Source organism: Microcaecilia unicolor, chromosome 4 (assembly GCF_901765095.1).
Source record: "Microcaecilia unicolor chromosome 4, aMicUni1.1, whole genome shotgun sequence".
NCBI lineage: Eukaryota > Metazoa > Chordata > Amphibia > Gymnophiona > Siphonopidae > Microcaecilia > Microcaecilia unicolor.
The window spans coordinates 296,459,243-296,487,153 of NC_044034.1; the positions used below are offsets into that span (position 1 = coordinate 296,459,243).

The 27,911-nt window shown below is 44.4% G+C and overlaps 1 protein-coding gene across 1 annotated transcript in view; it reads right to left on the reverse strand.

Annotated features, from left to right (window-relative positions):
• AEBP1 (AE binding protein 1) overlaps positions 1 to 27,911 on the reverse strand; it is a 123,847-nt gene that overhangs the window by 16,850 nt on the left and 79,086 nt on the right. The window contains 14 exon segments of the mRNA XM_030201763.1: positions 707 to 780; positions 782 to 824; positions 827 to 1,070; positions 2,173 to 2,352; positions 4,190 to 4,386; positions 11,583 to 11,706; positions 11,940 to 12,028; positions 15,205 to 15,349; positions 16,528 to 16,612; positions 17,276 to 17,415; positions 17,956 to 18,065; positions 19,326 to 19,394; positions 19,890 to 19,976; positions 22,937 to 23,032. Of these exon segments, the coding sequence (XP_030057623.1) occupies positions 707 to 780; positions 782 to 824; positions 827 to 1,070; positions 2,173 to 2,352; positions 4,190 to 4,386; positions 11,583 to 11,706; positions 11,940 to 12,028; positions 15,205 to 15,349; positions 16,528 to 16,612; positions 17,276 to 17,415; positions 17,956 to 18,065; positions 19,326 to 19,394; positions 19,890 to 19,976; positions 22,937 to 23,032 (1,683 nt within the window).

Below are 27,911 nucleotides of genomic sequence, written 5' to 3' on the forward strand. Positions count from 1 at the left end.
CTCAAAGCCCACCTCTTCAATGTTGCTTTCGGCACCTAACCTTTATACCTTTCAGGAAATCTAGACTGTCCCAATTTGACTGCCCCTACTTGACTGACTGTACATTTGTCCTTTAGATTGTAAGCTCTTTGAGCAGGACTGTCCTTTTTATGTTAAATTGTACAGCGCTGCGTAACCCTAGTAGCGCTTTAGAAATGTTAAGTAGTAGTAGTAGGGTCTACATTAATGTGTTGTGGAGATAACTGCTGGCTATAGCCCCTGCCAACTTCCTCATTGCATTGAGTTGAACTAGAAGTGGGTGGGTAAAGGAAGGCTCTTAGCAGTAGTAGTCCAACAGACTGAATTTGATTGAATTAGAAGCCTGAAGGAGAAAGAAACTGCAGAGATACAAACTCCTCCCCCCACCCCCATAGTGCAGCTGCTGTAGTGAAAATGCTGCCAGATGTGCTAATAAAGCATGTATCTGAACAGGACAGGTAGAAATGTTTTGGCAAGGAAGATGAAGAAAAGTTATATGATTTAGCAATTTTTAAAAAAAAAGTTTTCTGTATATTTTCAGACAACTGCAGTGTTACTGAGATCTTTCACAACTTCTGAAATGAATATGCTTCTGAAAAGCATCAGAAAGGTCACAATAATCAAATCTTGAAGATCCTAATAACTACAGGAAATAATCCAGGCTATATACAATCTCTCCTCCACTTACTTCCGGAAACCGGGCGCCATTTTGCTCCATTGACAATGCCCATGCCACTGGTAAAATCTTCAGCATGGCAGCCCACGGAAAGTGTCGCTCATGGAGTGGTGTGCGGAAGCATAAGGATGGCTAACCAGCGGAAAATGGCATGGTCAGGGGTCTCTGTTAAAGCCAGCTTCTCTTCTTCGTCACCATAATAATCTTCAACTACTGGTGCCGCAACCACCCGCTGCTCGCCCTCAGGATTCTCGCTGGGACTTCTGGCCATATCATATGGGTAGGACACCAACTTCTCCCCACCTTGGAAGTTTGCCCCGAGGACAAAGGGGATCTTTTCCATCCATGCAATAATGGCTCGGGTCTCCACAGATACCTCAAAAGAAAAAAAAACATATTTAAATGTGCTTTGAGGAGAAAATAGCTACCAAAGACAGAGTTTCAGGGAATACACATAGTGGATGCGAAAGCCCTGCGTGTGTGATAGGGAACAAAACACTTTGGAAGCATCAAGACTTCTGAGGGTCTTCTCTCAAATGGGTGAAGCAGAGATCCAGCTCTGTGAGGAAGTGGGAAACATAGAATAGTGGCCAGAGATAATTATTTGTATAGAAAGCTATTCAGATACAAATTTGGCAGCAGAATTATCTATCAGGGAGGAGGGCAAAATGTGAACTGGAATATGGCCAAATCATCTAGTTTCTGTGTAGACCTGTGTTTAGCTAAACAGGTATAAAATAGGGGTTCTCAACTCAGTCCTCAGGACACACCTAGCCTGTCAGATTTTCAGGATACCCACAATGAATATGCAAGAGATAAATTTGCATGCATAGTCACTGTGGGTATCCGGAAAACCTGACCAGCTGGGTGTGTCGCAAGGACTGGATTGAGAACCTGTGGTTTAAAGAGTTGGGGGTCTTTGGGATACTTGGTTTGTAATACTTGGCACTCAGCACCTGCCTTCCGTCTGTAAAGGGAATGCCTGCTTTACTGTGCTTTCAGTTCCTCACACTCATGAACAAGCTTGAAAACACACATTTAAAAAAATTGTTTTCTCTGTACAAAATGCAACATTTTCTGTTGCCCAAGGCCAGTTCTCCATATCTTGGGACAGTATAAATACTACACATCTTAGGACTGAGCTCAGTTCTATCTGCTGTTTATGTTAATAACTTGCCAAGGCTGCATAAGCCTTCTGGAATACAGTACAGGCTATTTGATGATAAATATGATCTGTGAAGGCAAGTAAAAAAAACAAGAAAACCAAAGAAATGATCTCTTGCAGAACCAGATTTAGACCCAAGGTTGTATTTACCTGAGCAGTACAATCCTCCTTGTCCCCTGCAATGTACCGAAAAAGGCCAGTTGTAGGAAAGGCCTGGTACTGCACATCCCATTCTGTTTTGATAACCTAACTGTAAAGCAAGGAATGTTTTTTTTCAAATGGTCAGATTGACTAAACATCAAGAAATACCTACAGTGGCATCTTCTTCCAGGAAGTGCTCTGGAATGGGAATGTGGTGGTTAGGTACTTTGTGTGGTACCAACTTTCTCTCCTCTGCAGACCACAGGATGGTATTAAGATCTGGGAAGTTGTGAAAGATGTCATAGCCTTCCTCTGTCCAGTGTCCAAGTGCCCAATTACCAAATTCTGAGCCCTGGAAGTAAAGAGGGAGATAACAGAAGTCACAGAGAGATTGCACAATAGGGAGTTTAGAATTTTTAATCCCTTCAGAGCCAAGTATTGTAGGTTTGTAACGCTCAAAGGGCCATATTTTCAAAAGCACTCACTTGTATAGTGGCAGCTGCTATTCAAATATGTGCCCTATCCACCAATATTCAGCCACACTATCTGGATAGCACCACTGAAGATTCTTACAGTCCACTGCAGCACTATCCAGATAGTGCAAGAGTGGAGAGAGGGCAGAGCACAGACATTTTGCCTATTTCTATGAACAGCTGATGATATTCAGCCACTGTATACTGCCCTGAATGCCAGAACACAGTAACTCAAATTTTTGTCAAAAAAGCTAACTTGCCAGATATCCCGTGGTTACTGTGTGTTTCTTAATATGGAAACCTTTTAACATTTGGATGCATTTTCAAGCTTGTAGCAAAAGTCCAAAACACAGTCCCCTCCAATATTCAGTCGGCAGCAGTGAGCGGTTTTTTAAACATCTACCATCAGCGGCTAGTTTAGCCCCCAATATTCAGGGCTGGGCTATGTCCGGGCACCGGCACTGAATATGGGGGCTAAATTAGGGTGGCTTGCAGCCAGAACTTTGCGGGCCTGGCTGATATTCATAACTTTCTTATGCAGGCCCCAGCTAAATATCAGGCTGGGACCCAAATAAAATAAAATTTCTTTTCCCGTCCAGATGAGGTCTGTACGTCCCCCCGGCCCCCTCCCTGATGTGCGGCGGCACCCCCTAACAAAAGCCCCCCTCCCATTCCCACCCCTTCCCCCACCCCCATCTCCCAATCAGGATGAGAGCCCCCTTTGGGGGCCTACCTGACATCCCTGGTGGTCCAGCGGGGCGTCAGGGGAAGGAGCAAACCCCTCTCATTCCTACCCCTAGTGGCAGCTTCCTCAAAATGGCTGCTGCAACTTTCGGAGGTGGAGATGGAAAGGGGATGCTGACTGGGGGGGGGGGGAGATTTTGGGCCCGATATTAAGCTTTTGAGCTGTCCTAAATTCCACCTGCTTAACTTATGTGGCTGAATATTGCTGGAGCCCGCATATGCCCAGGTTCCTCCCCAGCACTACCCCTGAACGGCCCACTTTAGTGCCACTGATAACGGCAGTTGGGTGGCGAAGGTGATTTAAGCAGGCGGCAGGAGAGGCTCCTGCTCACTTAATCACTTTGAATACTGGGCACAGTATCTCTTCATAAACAGGAAGTATGTTAAGCCAGAACACAGTACTGTACTAGTTTTGGTAAAGAATTAAATCATTGGGATTTATCAAGAAATCCCAGTTTTTGGACTTCTGTCATACTTACATTCTCACGGTTGTTTGTTTTGTTTTTTTCAGGGCAGTATAGCTATGCACTTTAATTAGGCTAACAAAAAGGTCCTCCTAACTTAACTGCATAGCTATTAAGATAGCAGCTGAATATCATTGCTATCCACAGAGCTCACAGGGATCACTCACTACATACCTTCAGTACTGCTCATTATCTGAACAGCTGTGCTGAATATACAGAAGAGACTGGCTGGCATTTAAAGAATTTGCCAACCATGGTTATATGAGCCAGAAGACATCAGGATCATTTTTGGGCACAATAAGGGGCAGGATTCAGGGGCTTTGGAAGAGCTGTAGTGGGAGGGGGTCTCCAATGTGGAAAGAGCAGGGTTCTATAGCAGATCAGGATTGAGGTGCACTGCAAATGGTGGGGTGCTGTAGTTTCAGTAAGGATAAGGGTCATGGATTTTTTGTGGTACAACCAATATGCATATTAAAAACAATATAAAACAATCATGACAAGAGATTACCATTTCACTGGCAAGTTCATAGCCGTCAGGGTTGAGTGATGGCACGAGGTGGATACGTGTCTCGTGAACAAGGCTCATGATACGAGGATTTCCATCCTTGTACTCCTTGCACATGAACTGCATTAGCATCAGCAGTAGCTCTCGACCCAGTACCTCGTTTCCATGGAGGCCAGCTGTGTAACGAAACTCAGGCTCCCCTGGAAACAAGATAAATTCCCTTTATTAACACTAATCTCCAGAGGTCATAAATTAGCTTGATAGATCTTTGCAGCTTATTGCATTTATATGAATGTCAGCTCACTATATTCTGGGTACTGTGTCATTAATGTACACTGTAAACAGGAATTTCGTGAGAGATGCTGAACAAGTTAACAGGGAACACAAAGTTGCTTACCTGTAACAGGAATCTCCATAAACAGCTGGGAAATGCAATCATACTGTATGGTGATGGTCAAATGATGGATCCTGTTGTGCTGGAGCTCTCCTCCAGCTCGAGAGGAGCCGTTGGCTTTTCTTCAATGTGCACAGGTGTTTCATGTGCTCAGTAAGGCTCCCTCTTCCCTCAGTCTGTACCCTAGCTAGCTCATTCATTTGAAGTCATATTGTTTGTGGTAGAGAACAGGGGCGTAGCCAGACACCCAATTTTGGGTGGGCCTGGGCCCAAGATGGGTGGGCAGAAGAATTCCGCCCCATTCTACAGGTGATTTGGTCTCTCCTTCTCTCACCTGCATGCATATGGTCTCTCAAACATCCCCCTCTCCTGCATATCTTTTAAATAGCAGATTTCACAGGCAGTGAGCAGCAACTAATACACACTGCTCATGTTGGCCCCACAGCCTTCCCAACTGATGCAACTTCCTGTTTTCCACATAGGCAGGAATACGTCAGAGGGAAGGCTGTGGGGCTGGTGCAAGCGTATGTATCAGTTGCTGCTTGCTGCAGGCGAAGATCTGCTATTACAAGGTATGCAGGAGGGACAGTCATTGGGAGTTTTCAGCTAGTGGGGCCATTGGAGCCGACTCTGTGGGTGCTGTGGCTGCTTGACCACCCCCAATATTGAGAAAAATTCCTTGTTTGTGTTCAGGGAGGGGTCATTTCCATTGGCTTAGCACCCCCAATAATTTTGAAAAGTTGGCTCCTATGAGGTGGGGCAAGGGAATTCCTGCCAGCCACACCGTGTGCTGCTACTGGATGGCCTGAGCCCAAAATGTGGTGGTTTGGCTACGCCACTGGTAGAGAAGGATGGTGGGTAAGTGTGGTTGCATTCCCCTGCTGAATCTTTGAAGGACTGGGGATCAGTGAAAAATGGGGAAATGCAGAGAGGAGGCTCCGCCTTCAGGAGATGGAAAAGGCATCATGGGCTATGTTGTGAGAGTCCATGTAAATGGAACAGTAGTGGCACATTTTGCATTTCCTACAGCAGCAAACAGGTCAAGCTCAGATTGTTCCCAATAGTCAAAGTGTAGAGACTATGTGAAGTTGAGAGACCACTTGCGAGGGTCAAGCTTGCAACAGAGTGAATCTGCTAACTGAATGCATTCTCTCAGAAGATATGGTGCCTGAATCATGGTCTAGTTGGCGAAGGCTAGGTGCCAGATGCATGTGGCCTCCTGATAGAGTCAAAGGGATCCTGAGCCCCTAGCTTGTTGATGTAGAACATCATTACTTGATTGTCTTATGCGGATGAGTATGTTCTTGGCCTGTATCCAGGGTCCAACCCGGCACGGTATAAAAGATGGCTTGAGCTCTAGAAGATTAATGTGAAGTTTCTTTTCTTGAAGGTCCATATTCCCTGTGGTCCTGAAGCATAGGAGGTGGGCTCCCCATGTAACTGGGGAGGTGTTGACTGTGAGGGTGAGTTGGGACTGCAGCTAGTTAAGTTGGATAGTTGTCACCACCATTGCAGGGATTTCACAAGGGCTGATGGAATGGAAACTAGTTTGTAAAGAAGCTGCCGCTTCTAGTTCCAATGAAATTTGAGATGCCCATTAGAGCAAGTGCATGTGTAACCTGGCTTGAGGAATGAAACATACCATAGCCCCCATGTGGCCCAGGAGACATAAACAGTTCAGAGCTGACATGTCGTTTTGCACAAAGAAGTCGAATAACCCAAAAGGAGCATGTCTGTTATCTGGTAGCTATGTCCAGCTGGACTCCTATGGATATGATAAGATGGTGTTAGGTTGCTCTTGTCATAGCTGACCAGGAAATCTGGTCTGTATTGTTCATATAACTTGTTCCTTGGAGTCTGCGGATAGCAACCAGTCATTGAGATATGGGTAAAGGAAGTGTCCTGACCTGTGAAGATGTGTGGCTCAAGACATCTAAGCATTTTGTGAAATATATGGGTGCTGAAGAGAGGCCGAAGAGAAGTGCCCAGTACCGATAATGCTGGCTGAGGAATGTGAAGCAAAGAGACTGTCAGTGCTGGGGACAAATTGGGACATAGATGTAGGCATCCTTGTGGTCAAGAGAGGCAAGCCAGTGTTGTGTTCAAGGAGGAGTGGTATGGTGGCATAAGTTCACTTTGAACTTTTCTTTTTTTGAGAAAGATATTTAGTTGGTGAAGAATGCTCATGGGGCCTGAGACCTTTTCATTTTGGGAAATGAGGAAGTAGTTGGAGTAGAATCCTTGGCCCTATTTTGAGGGAGGTACTTCTTTGACCACTCTGTTGTGGATCAATAGGTTGAGCTTTGCAGCTAGAACATAAGAGTAGCCATATTGGGTCAGATCAATGGTCCAAGTAGCCCAGTATCCTGTTTCCAACAGTGGCCAAACCAGGTCACAAGTACCTGGCAGAAACCCAAATCGTGGCAACATTCCATGCTACCAATCCCAGGGAACGCAGTTGCTTCCCCATGTCTGTCTCAATAGCAGACTATGGACTTTTCCTCCAGGAACTTGTCCAAACCTTTTTTTTAACCCAGATATGCTAACCACTGTTATTACATCCTCTGGCAAAGAGTTCTAGAGCTTAACTTTTCATTGAATGAAAAAATATTTCCTCCTATTTGTTTTAAAAGTATTCCCATGTAACTTCCTTGAGTGTCCCCTAGTTTTTGTACTTTTGGAACAAGTAAAAAATTGATTTACTTCTACTCGTTCTACACCACTCAGGATTTGTAGCCCTCAATCATATCTTCCCTCATCTGTCTCTTTTCTAAGCTGAACAGCACTAACCTCTTTAGCTTTTCCACATACGAGAGGAGTTCCATCCCCTTTATCATTTTGGTCGCTCTTCTTTAAACCTTTTCTAATTCTGCTATATCTTTTTTGAGATACGGTGCCCAGAACTGAACGCAGTGCTCAAGATGAGGTCACACCATGGAGCAGTACAGAGGCATTATAGTATTTTCGGCCTTTTTCACCATCACTTTCCTAATAATTCCTAGCATCCTGTTTGCTTTTCTGGCTGCCTACATAGATAGATAGATAGATAGATAGATATACAGAGAGAAAGAGAGAGAGAGACAGATACATATTACCAATAAATTGTAACATTTCCAAAGTGTAGCATTCTTCTCTCATATTGCCAGCAAAACCTTGGTAAGAACCCTCTTCTTTCTTTGTTTTGAGACCATTTAGGGCAAAATCATACTCCAAACACATGAGACAAGCCACAGATTCTAACCAGAATAATTATTAGCTAATTAGCTTATTAGATAATCACTTTATTAGCCCTACACTGCCTCCATGCAAATGGGGTCAGAATACACCTGCTTCGTGAAGAAAAGATAATCTTGCATTAAGTGAAGCCTTTCTGGGAGTGTGTTCCAGAGTGTTAGGGCTACTCTGGAGAATGCTCATTAGTGGGTGTTACATCAAGAGATTTTCTTTGGAGTGGGTGTGGTTAGGAATGAAATGGAGGTGGATTCCTGCAGGGCTTCCTCTGCTGCCAATATCATGAATTCCTTGAGCTGCTGAAGCAGTGAGTGGTGATAATGAAGGACTTATATCTGGTGAGCCACAATTTTTAATGTGAACATCATCCCTGGTAGAATTTTCTGTTTGCTATAACAAAGAAACCTCTAGTTCTTTCCAGGCAATTTGTTGAATTGTGACTTGGAGGTCTTAGATTTCTTGACGGTCACATCTGAGGGTTCTGTGTGATGTGATAGCAGTGCCTGGTTGTGCCCCGGTGCTTATTGCATATTGCACTTGAGTTCCAGGCATCTTGAAGTGACTGAGATGAAGAGCAGCCCTTGCCAGATACTGAAGTTCCAGTAGAATTCAGTAAACTAGGAATGTGATCACTTCTTTGGGGGCACTGCAGGACTGTAGAATGATCTGGAAATCTCATGTGTTGCCTGGCGTTTGGGTGGCACCCAGCTCTAAGGCCTTAGAAATCTTCTGCAAAGCTGTTCCTCTTGGACTGGATCTTGTGAGGATGAGGCAGGCCTAGTGGGTTGGAGGGTGGTGACATCATCCTCTAGGTCATCCTAATTAGAGGTAACTGACCCTTCTTTCAGGGAAGGCATGTGGTGATGGTGTTGAGGGGGGGTATGGAATAGATGCAAGGAGATGGGGATCAATCCTCCTGGGCTATTGGAGGTGGAGTTGTAGATGAGACTGATTGTTCCTCGGTCCAGGATGGAGAGGATGGTGGCACTATCCTGAACGACAACATTGTTGATGTCTGTAGATGACCAAGTGTCTGGAGCCAGTGGTGCTGGGATGAGCAGAAGCACAGCCCTGGTTGGGGCTACATTCAAGAAAGGAGCTTCAGGGACCCAGTTTGGATGAGATGAGGGCCATTTGGTCTCCAGTGGTGGGGAAAGGGGAGAACCTGTCTGAGACTTACTGTGCTTGTCTTCTGATTTTTTATTATCTTTGTCTCTTTTGATTTCCCTCTGTGTTGGTTGAGCCCCAAGGTCTGCCTGAGATTGGGCAGCCTTGGGGGGTTGTGCTGAGGTTTTTTTTTTTAAGTAACAACAATTATAAAACAGGGCACCCTTCAAAGTATACATTTAGAACTTCATTGTATGATGTTTATATGTTTTTTCACCCTTTACACATCCATCCATCATGCTCAAGCTCCCAAGAGCCGGGAACCTTGGAGCTCGCAAGCTTATTGTGAAGATGCACATCCACCTGTGGCATATTCATGATACCATTTACAGCTGTGAGGCAACAAGGTCTAAAAAGGTTTTCAATAATTGCTTATAACATTGCTTCGCCTTCTTGGGGTTATCTGCTATGAAGCGAATCTCATGTCATGCAGTCTCTTGCATTTGTTGAATCCAGTAAGACCTAGGAGGCACTTCCTCTACAATCCAATATTTCAAAATTGTTTTTAAGTTGTTTTTCTTAGCTGTGGAGTTGTTGTTAACAGGATCCCAAACTTCATGGCTGGATCACAGCCCCTTTAAAAAGGCTGAGTCTGCCATGAGTCTCAGCAGTTTTGGGGTCAAGCAGTGGTCTGAAAGCTGTTGGAAATGTGCTCCCCTGGATGGTAATTCTGCCAGTATGGTGACTGCATCCAGATGGGCAGGAGAGCTAGAGGAAGTACTGTCATGTGGATCTGATACCCCCAATTGGGGGAATGGAGGCTGAAGAAATTGAGGAAGCCTTGTAATCTATGAGGGGATTCAATGTAGTGGAGTTCCAATGATCTGCTGAATCTTAGAAGCCCTTGTCATTTACAGACGGGACCACAGGCTCCTGTGCTTTATGGTTTTTGCTCTTTTTTTTAAGTCAAATCTGAGAGAATTTTAGTTAGTTATAAATCTTATATACTACCAAAATAAACTGAGGAGAGCTGCGACTTTTCTGGAGCACAGACAATGACAGACTGAGTAAAGGAGGAACTTTACCTACCGTGGGAACACCTGCACATGCTCAAGAAAAGCTTCTCTTGAGCTTGAAGAAAGCTCTGGCACATAGGATCCAGTGTGCCTGCATTCTCCCCTGCTTTTCTGTGGAGAATAGTTAATTACCCTTTTGAATAATTCTAGTGCAAGGGAACACTTTAAGAAACACGAGTTGCTAAGTTACCCTTTTCTTGGAAGGAATTTTAGGCCAGTTCTGAATTAACAATTTTTTTAGTACTGATTTTAATGGCTGTATATTTAAAATGAGGACTGGCCAAACAGTCTCCTTTATGGAACTTGGCAGCTCTGCTAACTGATAGCAGATTTAAAACAGATTTATGAAGCATTTATTCAACCAATATACAAATAAGGAGTGGAATGTATTGCTACAGGATGTGGTGAAAGCCAGAGGAAAAGCTGCTTTTTAAAAAATATTTGGACACGTTTCTAGAGGGCAGATCCACTAATACCACCTCTTACTGTGGGGAACCTGATTGAAAAACAAGGAATAATTCTCTGCTTTATAGATAAGCTGGCTACTTCAAAGTAACCCAGACTACCCCCTGTCAAAGAAAAGATGCTGGCTTCAATGAGCCAGTGGCCCTATTCAGCCTGACTGTTCTTATGCTGTATTATTTAATATTTTTTTCTGCCAAGTGAAATTCCACATACAGCTTCGCTATAATCAACCTGAAACCCTATGGTGGAACTGGTTTAAAAAATGATGCCACTGGAATGGAATGGAATGGAGTGGTTTTGTGATGTCCTTTTTGAACCAAATAGTTCAATGTATGGTGGTTTGTAGCGCTCTCAAATATTTTGGGGGCAATTACAAAAATTATTTTTGGCACATAAAAGGATTTTATAAAATTACCCTAAGGGTCTCACGTGCAAATGTATGTGTGGTGACAAGATGGCACATACCTTTTGATGACTTGTGTATCAGCAAGTACAGAGGAAGAATTAGGGCAAAGTTGCAATTTCCGTGTGTATTTTGTAAAGTATGCATGTCTGCACACATTGCTCCAAAATAGGTAAAAACACCTGCTACCTCATCCCAGATGCAATTTCTGCCGTTTTGTCCCTAATATTTTATATGGACACCTATGTGCTTATGTGTCTTTAAAACGTAGGCTGGAAATAGGTGTCTTATGGGCCTTCACACACAAGACAGCCTGCTATAAAATTACCCTCCAAAGGAACAATGATTCAGCTGTATCATTTTAAACTGATATGGAGGCATATTTTCAAAGCACTCAGACTTACAAAGTTACTTAGGGGCTCATTTTCAGCAGAGAAAAACATCCAAAAAGAGACATAAATCTGCATTTGGACGTTTTTCTCACAAAAACGTCCATCTTGGTATTTTTGAAACCAATTTTCAGATGTTTTTCTATGAAGTCCATCAGAAGTGTGTTCAAAATCACAAGCGGGCATGTAAGGGGCATGTTAAGGGCGGGATCTGGGCGTTCCTAACACTTGGACATTTTTTTGCCATAATGGAACAAAACAAAAACATCCAGGGCTATTGTTATCCTATATGTGTCAATTTTCTCCTTTGTTAGCTGACACAAATATTTACCTGTTTCGTGATCTCCTGGATTATCAGATATTTCCATAGCGTAGATTTTCAGGCCCCGTGAACTCCTGCCAACGTTGTAGATGCGCGTGATAGTTGGGCACTCCTCGTTAACCACCTTCATCAGCTTTTTAATGGAAAGACCACAGAAGATATTTGATATGACATATGTTATCGATGCATTGTAACATCCTGGGCAACCAAACACTAACCAGTTTTCTTACCAGACAGCCATGTGAACTGTGTCAGTGTTGTACCAAATCATTATAAGGCAGCCACCCTCTTCCCCACATCACTCATTTCCAAGGATTTTCATGCTAATGTGCTCTCTAATCTCAAGCTTTTGAGAGGTGAACCTACCTGCCTCATGTCCTTGTAGCTGTGATGACGGAAGTCCAGGTTATCAGCGGAAGTCAGAACCTCATTCTGGCTATAATAGCTCACAATACCTAAAGAAGGGGAAAGGGCTCATAATGAGGTTGGATTTTTTTTTTTTGTAACCTTCAGTCAGAATGAATTCAGTTGGGTACTGTACCCTAAAAGTAGGGTGTGGGCATTCTGAAAATTTTGAATCCTGTGATCACAGCTAACAGCAGAAACAGAGCAAGAGCGCCAGAAGAAATGTATCCTAGAAGGATATCTGTGCTCCAGCCTGGGAATCTAATATAGCATTACAGTAAACAGCTCTAGATTTTCAGCCCTCTTCTCATTTTCTGTGACCAAGCATCATTTATATCTATAACTAGCCATTGAGCCCATTAAAACGGGCTAGTATGGGGTTTTGGCAAGGCCCCCTCCCTTTGCCGCTGCCCCTCCCCCCCTGAGTTCGCTGCTACCCCTGCACCCGGCCTGGGCCCTCTCTTCGGTATTCAACTTACATCGGCGAAAACGCAGGCAGCACGCAGATCAGCTGAGCTCCCGTCGGCCTTCCTTCTCTGCCTGTGTCCCGCCCTCGTGTGACGTAACGTCGGCGAGGGCGGGACACAGGCAGGGAAGAAAGGGCGACGGGAGCTCAGCTGTTCTGCGTGCTGCGTTTCGCTGATGTAAGTTCAATACCGAAGAGAGTGCTCGGGCCAGGTGGAGGGGGGTGGCGGCGACCTCGGGTGGGGAGCAGTGGCGGTGACCTCGGGGGGGAGTGGTAGCGACGTTGGCAGCTTCGCGCAGTTTCCCTCTGTCCCGCCCCCATCATCACGTATTGACACGGGGGCGGGACAGAGAGGGAAGTCTCTACTGCGCATTTGCGAGTGAGTACGGTCACTCGCCATTTATATGTTTGATGTGATTTGCCGCCTAATGCTCGAGGCACAGTACAGCACCAGAACATAATGTACAACAAAACAGTAATCATGCAACCTGACAGTTTCTATTGTACAGAGTGTAGAGACTGTTTTGACTAATCACTGGGAAATTTGATCTTCAATTATGCTAGACTAGTGTTTTCCAAAACTGTCCTTGGGGCCCCCCAACCAGTCAGGTTTTCAGAATATCCTCAATGAATACGATGAGCGAGATTTGTGAGCATAAACTCTTTGACTGAAGATTTATTGCATGCACATTCATCATGGATATCCTGAAAACCTGACTGGCTGGGGATGTCTCAGGATGGGTTTGGGAAGCCCTGGTCTAAGATAACTGAAGCACTTTGATCCTCCTTAGAACAGCAATGACAACACAAGATTGCTAGCAAGCATGCCTCCACTCATGGGAGCCAACTCTGTAGGTGCTGTGGGTGCTTGAGCACCCTCAATATTGAGAAAATTCCTTGTTTGTGTCTAGGGAAGGGTTATTTCTTCTGGGCTTAGCACTCCCAATAATTTTGAAAAGTTGGCTCCTATGCCTCCACTGTCTTTTAAACAGATCAGCTCTAGAGGAAGTACCTTCATGCCCAATCAATCAATCAATCAGATGTCAGGAAGTACCCAGTTCTAAAGGTAGCTTGAATGATCCAAAAAGCTAGGTGTCCAGGAAGAGAGAGACTACATATTCATTTTATATGGGCTTATAAACAGTAAAAATTGTTGTGACTTTGGTAACCATCAAATTAAACATCAGAATCGACAGCCTACAGATAAAAGGCCCCTTACCCCTACAAGCATCCCCTAATCCCTTGGTCTTTACTCCCAGTATTTTAGGGCTGCCACTGGGTTGGGTTTTCAGAAGATTTGCATGCCTGCTTCCTCAATTTCACTAAAACCGAGCATGCACGTCAGGGCAGGAATGCAGGGTAGGCAGCGCAGCGCCAAGTATCACTACAGGAAGGCTTCTACTGTTGGGGCTGGCGGACCCCTGCCAGCCCAGATATGTGGGGTTGTGATGGGGGGAGGAGAGTAGCGGGGAGGTGGGACAAAATGTGCCCTCCCCACACTTTGAACTCAGGACCCCCCCCCCCCCCCCAAATCGAGGTCTGGCAACGCCTCTGCCTTCCACTGTGTGCAAATTAGGAGTATCCTAATGGTTAATGCAACAAACTGTGAACTGGAAAGCCTAGGCTCAAATCCCATAGCAGCTCCTTGTAGCCTTGGACAACTCAACCCTCCATTGCCTTGGGTCTGATGCTGGGCAGGTTCTGGCAGCAATGCCAGTCCAGGTCATGTCCTCCTCTAGTGGGCAGCAGCAACATAGTGGAGTCTCACATTGTGCAGAAGACAATAGTAAAACAACTCCTGTATCATGCCAAGAAAACTACATGGGGGGGTCCTCATTGTGTGGCCATAAACCAGGACATATCTGGGTCTGGATATTTATTAGTGATATGAATTTCAAGTTTCAAGTTTATATTTATGTAATACACTGCACCAACAGTATATGCCATCTGGGCGGTTCACAAATTTACAATATCAGCAGACAAATGAAAGGAACTACAAGCTCAATAGGAAAGAGGAAAGGGAGGTAAGAGAGAGCAATAACAGAGTCAAACCTAGAAATTGTGAAAACCTGACCAGTTGGAGCTCTTGAGGACTGGGAGTGAAGACCAAGACTCTAAGCCATTCAGTTCTAGACATGGCACACTCTATCCTAGTGTCTATCCTCTGAACCATCCAGTCCTAAAGGTGACAGGCCCAGTATCCCCGTACCTATGTCCTGAGCCATCTGGTCCTAGAGGTGATAGGCTCTGTATCCCTATGCCCACCCCCTCAGTCATCTGGTCCTAGAGGTGACAGGCTCTGTATCCCTGTGCCCATCTCCTGAACCATCCAGTCCTAGAGGTGACAGAGTGGCTCTGTATTCCCATGCCCATCCCTGAACCATCCAGTCCTACAAGTAACAAGCACTGCATCTATCATCAAACTGAATCAGAAACAAAAAAACACAAAATATGATGGCAGATGAAATCCACCTAAGGAGAAGCTGCTGGGCTTTGGGGCCCTTTGGGAATATAAGGGTAAAAACTTTTGATCTATTTTAATTTTGACTTTGGTTAATATATACTAGCTCTCTCCTACCCAATAAACAACAGGTTCTCAAATTCAGACAAAAGACCAAGAAGAGACCATCTTGAGCCCATAGCTCAGACATTTCTGGCACTTACATCTCACCACAGGCACCAAGCTTTTTCTTACTTTCATGACCGTATGACACATTGTTGCTGTAGTTGTCAAAGGCCAAACTGTAGGATAGAGCTTACTTGACTTGGGACAGCCGAGTACCTCCAATCTCATACACAGACTTCCATTCCAGCTCTGGGGGTAAATTCGGATGAAACGAGCAACTACTGGCTCCGGGAACAAGGACTGCACAGGTGTGTCTTTATCCACGTTTCCATAAAACAGCTGGAAAGCACAGACAGTCATTACTTATTTAGTATGCTAATGGCTCAACAAATTTCACCTACAGTATATTCAAAATCAACTGCCTCACAACTGTTAATATTGTAATAGTGGGGAGTCCTTCATGGCATCTCTGCCCCTACCAGCATGATACATGTTTGCCTCCTTTCAGGGAATTTTGAATCTGATGATCACAGCTAAGAGCAGAAACACAGAAACAGAAGACTACCTGAGCTCCAGCATGGGAATTTAACACAACATTAGCGTAATGGGCTCTAGATCTTCAGCTCTCTTTTCATTGTCTCTCCACCCTGCACAAGCTCCTTAATCTTCCTTTACTCATACTTCTGAATGATCTATTCTGAAAGGACCATGAGGCATGGTCTTGAACAGTGCTGTCTACACTACCACTGCTGTTTACAACACACAAAAGCAGTACTTGATGTTGGAAACTCCTCTGGATAAGGACATCAGCCAACAGATACAAATGTTATTGCCAAGGCTTACTGTAAAAGGAGATTACTACACTCAGACCATTAGCTCTAAGATATAGATAGATAGATAGACAGATAGATAGATAGATAGACAGATAGATACATTATCATTAAGATTCTGAAGAGTAAGAAGGGTATCAGCCAATCAGATGCCTTCAGCACTGTTCTCTTTGAAGGCTCTTGTAATTAAAAATGTGACATCACAAAGGAATGTATCTAGGATAAAGATAAAATTTAATATCATAATTTCAAGTCATTGTTTTCCAGCTTCTATAAGCTGAAATGTGTATGTTCCATAAGAAGCTCTGCTGCTGAGGAGTGGGCTCTTGGGGGAAAGGGGAGAGGAACGGTTGTTGATACAAAGTGTCCTCTACTGACATACAGACAAGTCTAAAGGATTTAGCCTTGGAGGAGATCTACAGCCAACCCCCCCCCCCCCCCCCCTCCATAAACAAAGTGGCCCTGGTGTCAAGTGCCGGTCTATAACCAAGGATGCATGTTTATTACCTCTGCCCAGAGACTACAGAGAATCAAACAGGCCCAGCCCCCTGCCCCCCTGAACATGTGGGAGAAGGGGGGGGGGGGGGGGACAGAAAATGGATACCATGAACCCCAGCACAACAAACCTGGTTCCTCCCAATTATTTGCATCCCAACTGAACTACCCTCATGGTTGACAGAAACATACCATTTCCTCGTAGCCATTAGTATACATGATCCATTTCTGGCTGTCGTTGCTGAAGCCCACATAGAAACTTGTGACAAAGTCATCACTGTTGGGAAGGAGAAAGAGAAGATTAAGAACTGAGGATGGTCCTGCCTAACTAACACAACACCTTTTATAAGAAATATTAGAACCACATAAAACACAGTCTTATCTTTATGCAGCAATCCATGGCTGGTTAAGTCTGAATATCGACTTATTTGGCTATGTGTTAACCGGCAGTGCATAAATCAGATATTCAATGCTAAAGCCCAGACAGGTCCGGCATTGAATATCCAGGAATTACTCCGGTGGCAGTCAGCAAAACACTCACCACTCCAGCTGAATATTTATCCCTTTGTTTTTTTCTTCTCTACTCTCAAACATTGCTATCATTGCTGGTACCCCCAGAACCCATTGGTTAATAGCTCCCTTTTGGCCAACTCAAAATTTATATGGAATATTTACAGACCTTCTGACTAGTCCTATTAAATTGAAAGCCATATATTCACCATTCTCAGGCCAGCTGTCATTACAACAGGGACCCAAACATAATGAAAAGACGTAGTCTCGGCATATTATAACTTGCACCTATGTTATAAAAAATAGAGAGAAGGAGAAGCCATAAGGGTGTCTATGGAAAGATGAGTAATCTAAGATGAAAGAAAATTTAATTCCCCATAATGTATATCATGGCACTCTGCTGTTTCTTGGGATTCTTGCTGGTACATACTGGATAATAGAATCCCGGCCCTGGGTTATCACTCCAGTAAACTCTGTGCTTCTCCTGGTGTCCACCTCCAACCACTGAACATCACTGTTGTCCTCAGCACACCAAGCACCATCGTAATAATCATCTTCATTGACCCCAGCCTGGAAATGAACCACAGAGATTCTAATCACAATATTCTATACCGGTCAAAATTGTCCTGCCACATTCATACAGCAGTTTCACAGAACATCCCATGAAAGACCATAACAAGCAGCACCACATGAGCCATTTGCCACGAAATACCATCATCATCATGCAGTACTTGGAACTGCTTCACAGCTATACCAGAGCACCTCACTCCTGCCCTACAACACCACTTGCTATTCCAAACCTGACACATATACATCCAATGCTGCCAATGCACCTCATTCCTGCCCTACAGCACCACTTGATATTCCAGTACTGAGATCCTCATGCATGACTCTGTCAGCACACTTCAATCCTGCTCTGCTATTCCGGTGCTGAGTCCCAAATGAGCAACTCTGTCAATGCCTCCTCAATTCTGCCCAGTAGCACCCCTCACTATTCTAGTGTAAGACCCCCATGCAGCTAAACAACGCACCTCAATCCTGACATATAGCTAAAGCTCCATGTTCTCTCTCAATTACCTGCCCCTTTACAAACTGAACTGATGAGAATACCTGCATATTGAGACGTCCTCGCTGTGCATTTAGTCCGTGCCGCAGCATTGAGGAAGCAAGCAACTGGTCATCCTCAATTCGGTGAGATTCCAGGCCAATAGGGGGACACTCTGATAGGAAACAAGCACATACAAGAAAGCTAGTTTTAGCAATATTTGAAATGATAACTTTTGTACTTAAATGTAACTCGCCTTGAGCTCAGACTTGAAAAAGGTTGTACATAATTAATTCTAAAAATCTAGCTTTCTGATTGGTAAAACAACATCATGTGACTCTGCATCAAAACCTTCTGACACATGGTTAATACATCATAAGGCATAGTTAATAAACCTTGATGACATCACAATATGCTCCAATTTCATTTCATGCAGTTGAACATACTTTAAAGAAAGCAGGTAAAAAAAAAAAGCAACTTGAATGGGAGGATTCAAAATTAACTTTTTATTGTTACATTTGTACCCCGTGCTTTCCCACTCATGGCAGGCTCAATGTGGCTTACATATTGTAAACAGGTACTTATTTGTACTTGGGGCAATGGAGGGTTAAGTGACTTGCCCAGAGTCACAAGGAGCTGCCTGAGCCTGAAGTGGAAATTGAACTCAGTTCCTCAGGACCAAAGTCCACCACCCTAACCACTAGGCCACTCCTCCATTTTGCAAAGCAAGATGCTTTATAGCTAGGGTTACCATATGGCTCCAGAAAAAGAAGGACGGATTGAGCCAGCCGGGTTTTACTTCCATTGCTTTCAATGGAAGTAATTGAGCCAGCCGGGTTTTACTCTTCCATTGCTTTCAATGGAAAGCAATGGATGTAAAACCCGGCTGGCTCAATCCGTCCTCCTTTTTCTGGAGCCATATGGTAACCCCATTTATAGCCAACTTTTCAAAGGGATTACTATGTGTCTGTATGTATACATCTAGCGAACTAGGTGGGGGGAGGAGGGGGAGGCATGAAGACACTGATAGGCACCTGGAACATACAGTCTTTGTTTGTATTTTGTTTTCAGGTCCCAGGACATTTTGTAAGTGCGGTACCACATCCAGGGTGCTCATTAGAGGAGTCTGATGTGATTCCCAGGTGCAGATGCCATGAAGAAAAGTAGCTGAGGGACCCAGCTGCTGGAGAGAGGACTTTTGGCCAGTAGTGGTTTTTCAGTAATCGTGGCTATTCTATTCCACTGGACTTCACCTCTATCCATACCACTGCTCTTTTTCACTTTTTTTCGGCATTCCGCTTTTTACTTAATTGTATTTTGCTTGCCTGTACATTTTTGGCTTCTACTTTTTATCATATATATACAGTAAGTACTTTGTTCAAACCCTCATATCGTGTAGGCCTTTGCACTCTATATCTCTGGAGAGTGTACTTACTTTTCCTTTCTGCTGGGATCTCCTCCTCACCATCGGTCTCCCCCTTTTCTTCAGGCTTCTTGGGCTTCCCTGAAGGAACAGTAATGGAAGAAAGTAACAAGTTACCAGTTTGGAAACCAGGCTGCAGCGGATTCTGGGCGCGCTTCTCTGAAGCCAATGCCTGGCACACCCCAGCAGTCACGTTCCATGGTCGCAGATTTTCACCGCGTCCCAAAATGCATGTCCCTCTGCCACAAATTCTGGGCCCTCACCAGAAGCTGGGGCCTCTCTACAGCAGCTGTCGTCGTCCTTCCATCTCCGATTCCAGACACATGCCAATGGCTACAGCCACTATGCCATCTTGGCCTCACTTCCACAGAATCTGGGTACACTCCAGGACTGCGCCCTTCTGCCACCAACTCTGGGCACACCCCAGGAGCTACACACCTCTGCCGCCAATTCTGGGCACGCCACAGGAGCCACACTCCCCTGTCATTCATTCTGGGCCTTCCCCATGACTACATCATTTTTGAGGTACTAAAACAGCCAATGAAGAAAAGAAATCAAATAAATGCGGATACCAACCTTTTTTGTCCTTGCCTTTTCCTCCTGTCCATTTGTCTTCGGTTTCACTGTCATCTTCCTTGTTGCTCCCTGGCTTCTTTGTTTTTTCTGAGGGCAGCACCAAAAGCATAAAACAGCAAAACATAAAAATCAGAAACACACATTAAAAACAGAGAATAAGGCTGTGTGTATGTTGGGGAAGCTCTATGTATACCTGCAGTGTTGGAAACCATGGTTTTCTATGTATGCCTGTCCTGCTCTGTGTATTGGAAGGGAGGGAGTGTCTGCACTGCTCTGTGCAGGAGTGTGAGTCTGCACTTCTGTGTACGAGCTTTGTACAGTGCACCCCAAATTCTATAAATGGAGCCTAAAGTTGGGCATGCACACAGAGGCCCTTTTATTAAAGGGTTGCCGCACGGCCACCCAGAACTACTGCTGGCTCATTGCGGCTGCCAACAGTAGTTCCGCCTCTGGCACACGCCAGAGGCTCTGCTGGATTTTTTTTAAAAAATACACCGGTTACCACCGGGATAGCGCAAGAGCCCTTACCGCCACCTCAATGGGTGGCGATAAGTGCTCCCCCCATCATGGCCACGAGGTAAGTGCAAGCTTACTGCATGGCAATGTGTTTTTTCAGGCTTTTTACCCACTGCAGTAAAAAGGGCCCTGGCGTGTGGCAAAAATGGCCGCCGATACTACCGCAGGGCCCTTTTTACTGCAGCTTGGCAAAAAGACCCCATAATTAGCAAATTGGTGCTAAACTGGCAACTTAGGTATTTTATTAGATTCTTCATTGTCAAAGGAGCCGCAAGTAAATAATGTAATTCAGAAGGCCTATTTTAAACTGAGACAACTTAGATTGGTTCGTTGCTATTTTTCACAAGATCATTTTAGGATAATAGTCCAATTATCTAGTCTTTCTATGATGGAGTATTGTAATTCCCTGTATTTAGGAGTAGCTACAAAATATATGTCTAAAAGGCAGCCAGTGCAGAATTCTCCAGTTAGGTTGATTTTTTATAACTCAAAGTTTGATCACGCTTCCCCTTTGTTGCTGGAATGGCACTGGTTGCCATTTCAAGCAAGGATTGCTTTCAAAGCACTATGCCTGATTTTTATATCTCTGTATTGTGTCTGTGCAGAAAGTTTTTCACAATCTTTTAGAATTTTACAATCTAGGGCTAGGTCTCGGACTTGTAATTCATTAATTTTAGCTTTACCTTCTGATTGTTTTTCCTCATTCATTTTATTTCCATACGGTTCAGCTTTGGAATCGCCTTCCCTTCGATCTTCGTCTTTTGAGGCAATTTTTTACATTTTCGTAAGGCTTTGTTTCAACATAATTAATTAATGTTTTTAATGTTATAGTTAAATGTTTGTTTGCTTTTTGTAATTCCTGATGGTTGTATTAGTTTTTATCTTGTTGCATTCCTCCTCGAATCCTACTTGGAGAGTTGGCAGTTTACAAGCCTCCTTGTAATGTAACTTAATAGGAGATAAGTACCTTTAATTGGTGTTAACAAGCACTAAGAGATCCTTTTACAAAGGCATGCTAGTGTTTTTAGCACATGCTAAAAATAAGCGTGCGCTAAACACTAGAGATTGCCATATATTCCTATGGGCGTCCCTAGTGTTTAGCATGTGCTAATCATTGGCGCACGCTAAAAACACTGGCATGGCTTTGTAAAAGACCTCCTCAGTGGCATTAATTAGCAGTTGCATGCGCAATTGACTTACACCCAGGGGCGGCCCAACCATTAGGCCACCTGAGGCAGGGGCCTCAGGTGGCACTCTTCAGGGCAGGGGCAGACTGACCCTTCGGGCAACTGGGCAGTGCCCGAGGGCCCAAAGGCTCTGCCCAGATGCCTGGTGCACCCACGCCCAGCACCACCATATTTAAAAAATGGTGGCCGAGACCCTCTGTAGAAGTCTTGTGAGACTTTGAGACCTACGAGACTACCGTGGGAAGTCTCGGCTGCCATTTTGAAAACACGGCAGCGCTGGCAGGCGGGGTAATAGCAGCAGTGCAGCGGGCAGGAAAGAACATACCCCCCCTCTCGCAGAGGCCACTAGACTACCAGGACTCCTCAGGTAGGACCGTGGCAGCAGGGGTGTTGGCTGCAGCGGCAGAGGTGGCAGAGGGGTGTCGGGCAGCAGCCAGGCAGGGGGCCCAGACCACCCTCAGGCCGCCCCTGCTTCAGGGAGCAGAATCAGTAGAGAGCGACATCTCACCTTTCCTTCCTCCACCTCATTCGTAGCGTTTACCTGTTTCGTCACATTCCAAACCCGTCAACGGCAGCGATTCCCATACGCTGCCCTGCCACCAGCACCCGCCTCTTCCCTTTACTCTCTGATGTAACTTTCTCTTTTGTCAGAGGCTCAGGCAGCTGCAGTAAAGGAAAGAGGCGGGTGCCGGCACCAGGGCAGCTTATGGGAATCAAAGCCACTGCCAGGTTTGGAACATGACAAAACAGGTAAAGCCATGAATGGGCTGGAGGTAGGAAGAGGGGCAGCATCTTGGCCCAGGAGGAAGAGGCATCTCGGCATGGGGTGTGGAGTGGCATCTCAGCCCGGGAGGGAGGGGGCGGCATCTTGGACTGGGGGGGGAGGTGGCATCTAAGCTCCGCCTCAGGTGGCAACTTGCCTTGCTTACACCACTATTCTGTATCCTGATTGCCTAAGTTCTATCGTGCACACCTGCAAAAGGTGTGTTAACGTGGGAGGGGCATGGCCGTTTCAGGGTGTCTATTCTTGTGCGCACTTTATAGAATAGTTGCATTTGCATTCCCAACAGCTGCCTTTAGGTGCCAACATTTATGCTAGCCATAGACAAAGTGTGTGTGGTCGTGCTTAAAGTTTGGCAAATTACTGCCAACCTATGCTAATATCCTATAACAGATTTAGAAAGGCCCAGGTTTTGGCACTTAACTTTGAGCACCATTTATTCAGTCCCCCCCCCCCCCCCCCAAGCGGATGTCTATCCCTCTGTGTATAAGGTTCTCTCTATACTGCTCCACTTATGGATGTGTTTTATTCTTTCCAGTACCGATCAACTCACTGTCACATACTCAGACTTAGCTTCTCCTCCTCTGTCTCTTCCTCCTCCTCCTCTTTCTTTCTGCCTGCAGGTTTTGGAGGCCTTTGATAACGTAGGAAATACTCATCTGTGTATTTAAAATTAAAAATACAAGGAATGAAGTTGTAGCTTTCACAAATCAAGACTCTTATTCTTCCTCTCATCCAAGTGCAAACAGAATAAATATAATAAAACACAATAATGAAAAAGAAGTAATATGGGAATAAGCCAACAGAAAACATTAAATACAAGAAGTCTACACATTGGTCAAACATAATAACTACAGACATAAAAGAAAGCTTCTCCTAAAAGCTTACATGCTTCTGCCATTCAGTTCTAAAACTGAGAGGGTCATGATTTTATGCTACCTTTAAATGAAGCAAGCATTATCTCAGTTATGGAATGCTTTTCCACAGAATCTAATAACATTGGAGCTTGGTATGTAAATGCTGTGCAGCATGTACATTCCAAGCACGTTCTTAGAGGAGATGGAATTACTAAAAGATTTGACTGTGAGAACTGAAGCTGCCAAGAAGGGATGTACAGGGTAATCATAAGCCAGGGCATCACTGCCACAGAATCTGAGCACACCCCAGGACTGTGCCCCTCTGGCACCAGTTCTGGACACACCATTCTAACACACCTTGTCAGATAGATAAGTGTGTTAGACTAAAAGGCTCTTTGTATAAGTACCAGATTTAAAGTTTTATTTAGCAAAAAAACAGGGAGCCACTAAAGCTCCATCAGTAAAGATGTCATATGGCCACATGTCTGCCCTTTAAACAGAAGTTTAGCTGGAACATGTTGAATTAACTGAAGTCCTTTTGGGGCAAGTCTATAAACTATATGCTAACAATTACATTTACATTTACATTGTGCATATTCATGTTTAGAAACGACCTATATGTCAGCATGCTGCCTAAGTACAATTCTGTAAATACCCCTTAATTTAGGGCATATTTGCAAGAGGTGGAGCATGGGTGGGACATTGGCAGGGCTGCTGAGAATTCTGTAAGTTATATGGATATTTGCCACACTTAGATGATCACACCTGTATGCTAAGTTTGTATTTACCTAGTCATGCTGGTATTATGTAGAGGAAAGTAGGTACCTACTTTACTTTATAGAAAAGGCATGTCTGCTGAATTGCCTCCTTTATGACTGAAATTGGCAGACTACTATATAGAATATTAGAAGACTCAGAAGACTAAAACCTTTCTTCCCAAGAGGCATTTTTCACAACATGGTACAATCAATGGTGCTGAGTCATCTAGACTATTGCAATGCGCTGTATGCTGGTTGTAAAGAGCATATCATCAAAAAACTTCAGACAGCCCAGAACACCGTAGTTAGACTCATATTTGGAAAGACAAAATATGAAAGTGCAAAACCTTTTAGACAGAAGCTCCATTGGCTTCCAGTTAAAGAACATACTGTGTTCAAAGTTTGCACTTTGGTTCATAAAATCATTCATGGAAATGCACCGGCCTACATGTCAGACCTTATTGATTTGCCACCCAGGAACGCTAAAAGATCAGCACGCACTTTCCTTGGACTTCATTTCCCTAGCTGTAAAGGTCTAAAATACAAACTAGTACATGCGTCCTGCTTTTCCTACATTGGCACGCAGCTGTGGAATACATTACCACTTGATCTGAAAGCTATTCATGACCTAATCAACTTTTGAAAATCACTAAAGACTTTTCTTTTTAACAAGGCTTACCATAATAATCAACAATAGGAATTCCAATGCATCACTACTTACTTGATAGACTGACTGTTTTCTGATTTACTGAATTGACTATTCCATTATGTTGCACTTGTTTTTTCTGTATGTAACCAATTGTTTATCTACTCTTGAATGGCGCTTGCTATGATGTAATATTGTAAGCCACATTGAGTCTGCAAATAGGTGGGAAAATGTGGGATACAAATGCAACAAATAAATAAATTAAGATCTTTACATGCTGATATTCAACTGCATAGATCTTCCGCAAGCCACAGAGGAAGATTAAAGCACTGATTTTATCTGTACATCAAATGATAACTGGGAACTACCTAGGGGGTAATTTATACAATTTGGGGGCAAATAAGGGCTTTTATTAAAATTACAGGTGGCACATATGTAAAAATACACATAGGGCCAAGGAAGAACACACTTCCAGGCCACCTGTGTGTAAATGCATTCTGGAATAGAGTTTGGGCAGAACATGTGCAAAATTGCAATTTACATGCATATCGGTAGCTTCAATTGAGGGCATGATTACTGTCAATTTACTTCTACTATTTTATAACAACACCTAGGTGCTGCTGGTGATTATTTTAGAAATTCTACTCGTGTTTTGAACGTCTGAAAACCAACATTTAGGCATCCATATTGCATGGACATACAAATATCCATTTTATAAAGCCAGAACTGATGTCTAAAACTGCCCATATGGCAAGGGGGCATGGCCTGGGTATGTTTGGGGGCAGGACTAGAGAGAGGCCAAAAGATGGACGTCCAGCTGTGATTGTAGAAGGGGAAGGGACATCCATCTTCAAAATGATGACATCCATATTTAGACCTGGTAATTGGCACGTGCAGGTTACAGAAAGGTGCTTCAATTGAGCAGTTCTCACTGGAGGGAGTAAGGTAAATCACAGTAGATATTTTCCTGTCCCTAGAGGGCTCACAATTTAAAAAAAAAATTTTCAAAAAGCTACAGTGAGACTTAAACCAGTAACCTCTGGATCTCTGCTGTGGTTCTCAGCTGGCTGTTGAGTGTCTTAATGGTTAATGTAGTGTTGTAAGAACCAGGGCAAGTGGGTTTGATTCTCACTATGGCTCCCTGCAACCATGGGTAAGTCACTTAACCCTCCATAGCCCCAGGTACAAAATAGGTACCTGCATATCAAACATATAAATGGCAAGTGACCGACTCACCTGCAAATGCGCAGTAGAGACTTCCCTCTCTGTCCCGCCCTCGTGTCAAGACGTGATGACGTCAGAGGGCGGAACAGAGAGGGAAACGGAGTTGGACTGTGGGACGCTGCTGCTGGAGCCTGGAAACAAACATCATGTGCATCAACCTCCCCCCTCCCCCCCATCCCCGCCGCCGCTCCCGCCCCCCTCCGTATCGGGCCCCCTGCACTGACCTGACAGCGCCTCTCACCTCCATGTGGAAGCGCTGCAGGCAGCAGCAGAGCGACCTACTGCTGCCTGCAGCGCTTTCACACGGAGGTGAGAGGCGCTGTCAGGTCAGTGCAGGGGGCCTGGCACGGAGGGGGGAGGAGCGGCGGAGAGGAGGATAGCTGGAAATCTCGCCCGTTTTAACGGGCTTAACAGCTAGTAATATATAAACTGCTTTGATTGTAGCCATAGAAAGACAGTATATCAAATCCGATCCCTTTTTTCTTTCCCCGTTAGGCTACAACATTGGTCACATGGATGTCTGTGTGGCCATTTCACAATGTGGACAGTCTTCTGCTGCCACACAGATGTCCATGTTCCTTGTTTTGCCCCAGTTCATTGTTTGAACATTTCAGTTGAAATGGACATTCATTTTAGACACAGCCAAAACTTGGACTTCCATTTTCATGTACTTTAGAACAGTCTGCATGAGACATGGATGTTAATATTCTGAGCTGGACATCCTTTCTAAAATTATTTTCCATGTGTCTTTATAAAACAGGTACCTTCTCTACGTCCAAACCTAGGTGACCTGTTATTAAATTACCCTCTTAGTGTTCACTACATCACTTTCTGTATTTGGGATTCCTTCTTTCATTGGATTAATAGCTGGTGACAAAAAAACAAATGGCTTCTGACTTCTCTGGATTTAACTTGAGATCAAGCAGCCAATCAGCAACTGTATTCAAGCAGTGATTTAAAGGGGCTAAATCAGGAGCATTAGTCTCTATACATAGTAACATAGTAGATGACGGCAGATAAAGACCTGCATGGTCCATCCAGTCTGCCCATGACAAACTCATATGTGTATACCTTACCTTGAATTTGTACCTGTCCTTTTCAGGGCACAGACCATATAAGTCTGCCCAGCAGTATTTCTCGCCTCCCAACCACCAGTCCCGCCTCCCATCACCGGCTCTGGTACAGACCGTATAAGTCTGCCCTCCCCTATCCTCGCCTCCCAACCACCACCCCCTCTTCCCCCCAACTGCTCCGCCACCCAATTTCAGCTAAGCTTCTGAGGATCCATTCCTTCTGCACAGGATTCCTCTATGCATATCCCACGCATGTTTGAACTCCATTACCGTTTTCATCTCCACCACCTCCCGCGGGAGGGCATTCCAAGCGTCCACCACCCTCTCCGTGAAAAAATACTTCCTGACATCTTTCCTGAGTCTGCCCCCCTTCAATCTCATTTCATGTCCTCTCGTTCTACCGCCTTCCCATCTCCGGAAAAGGTGCGTTTGCGGATTAATACCTTTCAAATATTTGAACGTCTGTATCATATCACCCCTGTTCCTCCTTTCCTCCAGGGTGTACATGTTCAGGTCAGCAAGCCTTTCTTTATACGTCTTGGAACGTAAATCCCATACCATCCTCGTAGCTTTTCTTTGCACCGCTTCCATTTTTTTAACATCCTTCGCAAGATACGGCCTCCAAAACTGAACACAATACTCCAGGTGAGTATTTATACATGTGATGAAGCTGCAGGTCACAGGCATAAAACTTGATTAAGGTAGTATGACTGTATAATAGTTGCCAGTCCAAACAAAAAAAAAAAAAAAGGGGGGGGGGGGGTCCACATGATTTCCACAAAAAAAGACAAACTGTAAAAAACAAAGGTGGAATAAAGGAAATGTTCCAAAAAAACCAGGCAAACTGAACTAAAGAGCTTCAAAAAATGTTTATTCTTCAAAAGACAATAATCCACAAGGTAGTGTACAGGTATACCAAATGACCCTACACCGGCCGTGTTTCAGCATAAAGCCTTCCTCAGAATTCAAAAATATGAATA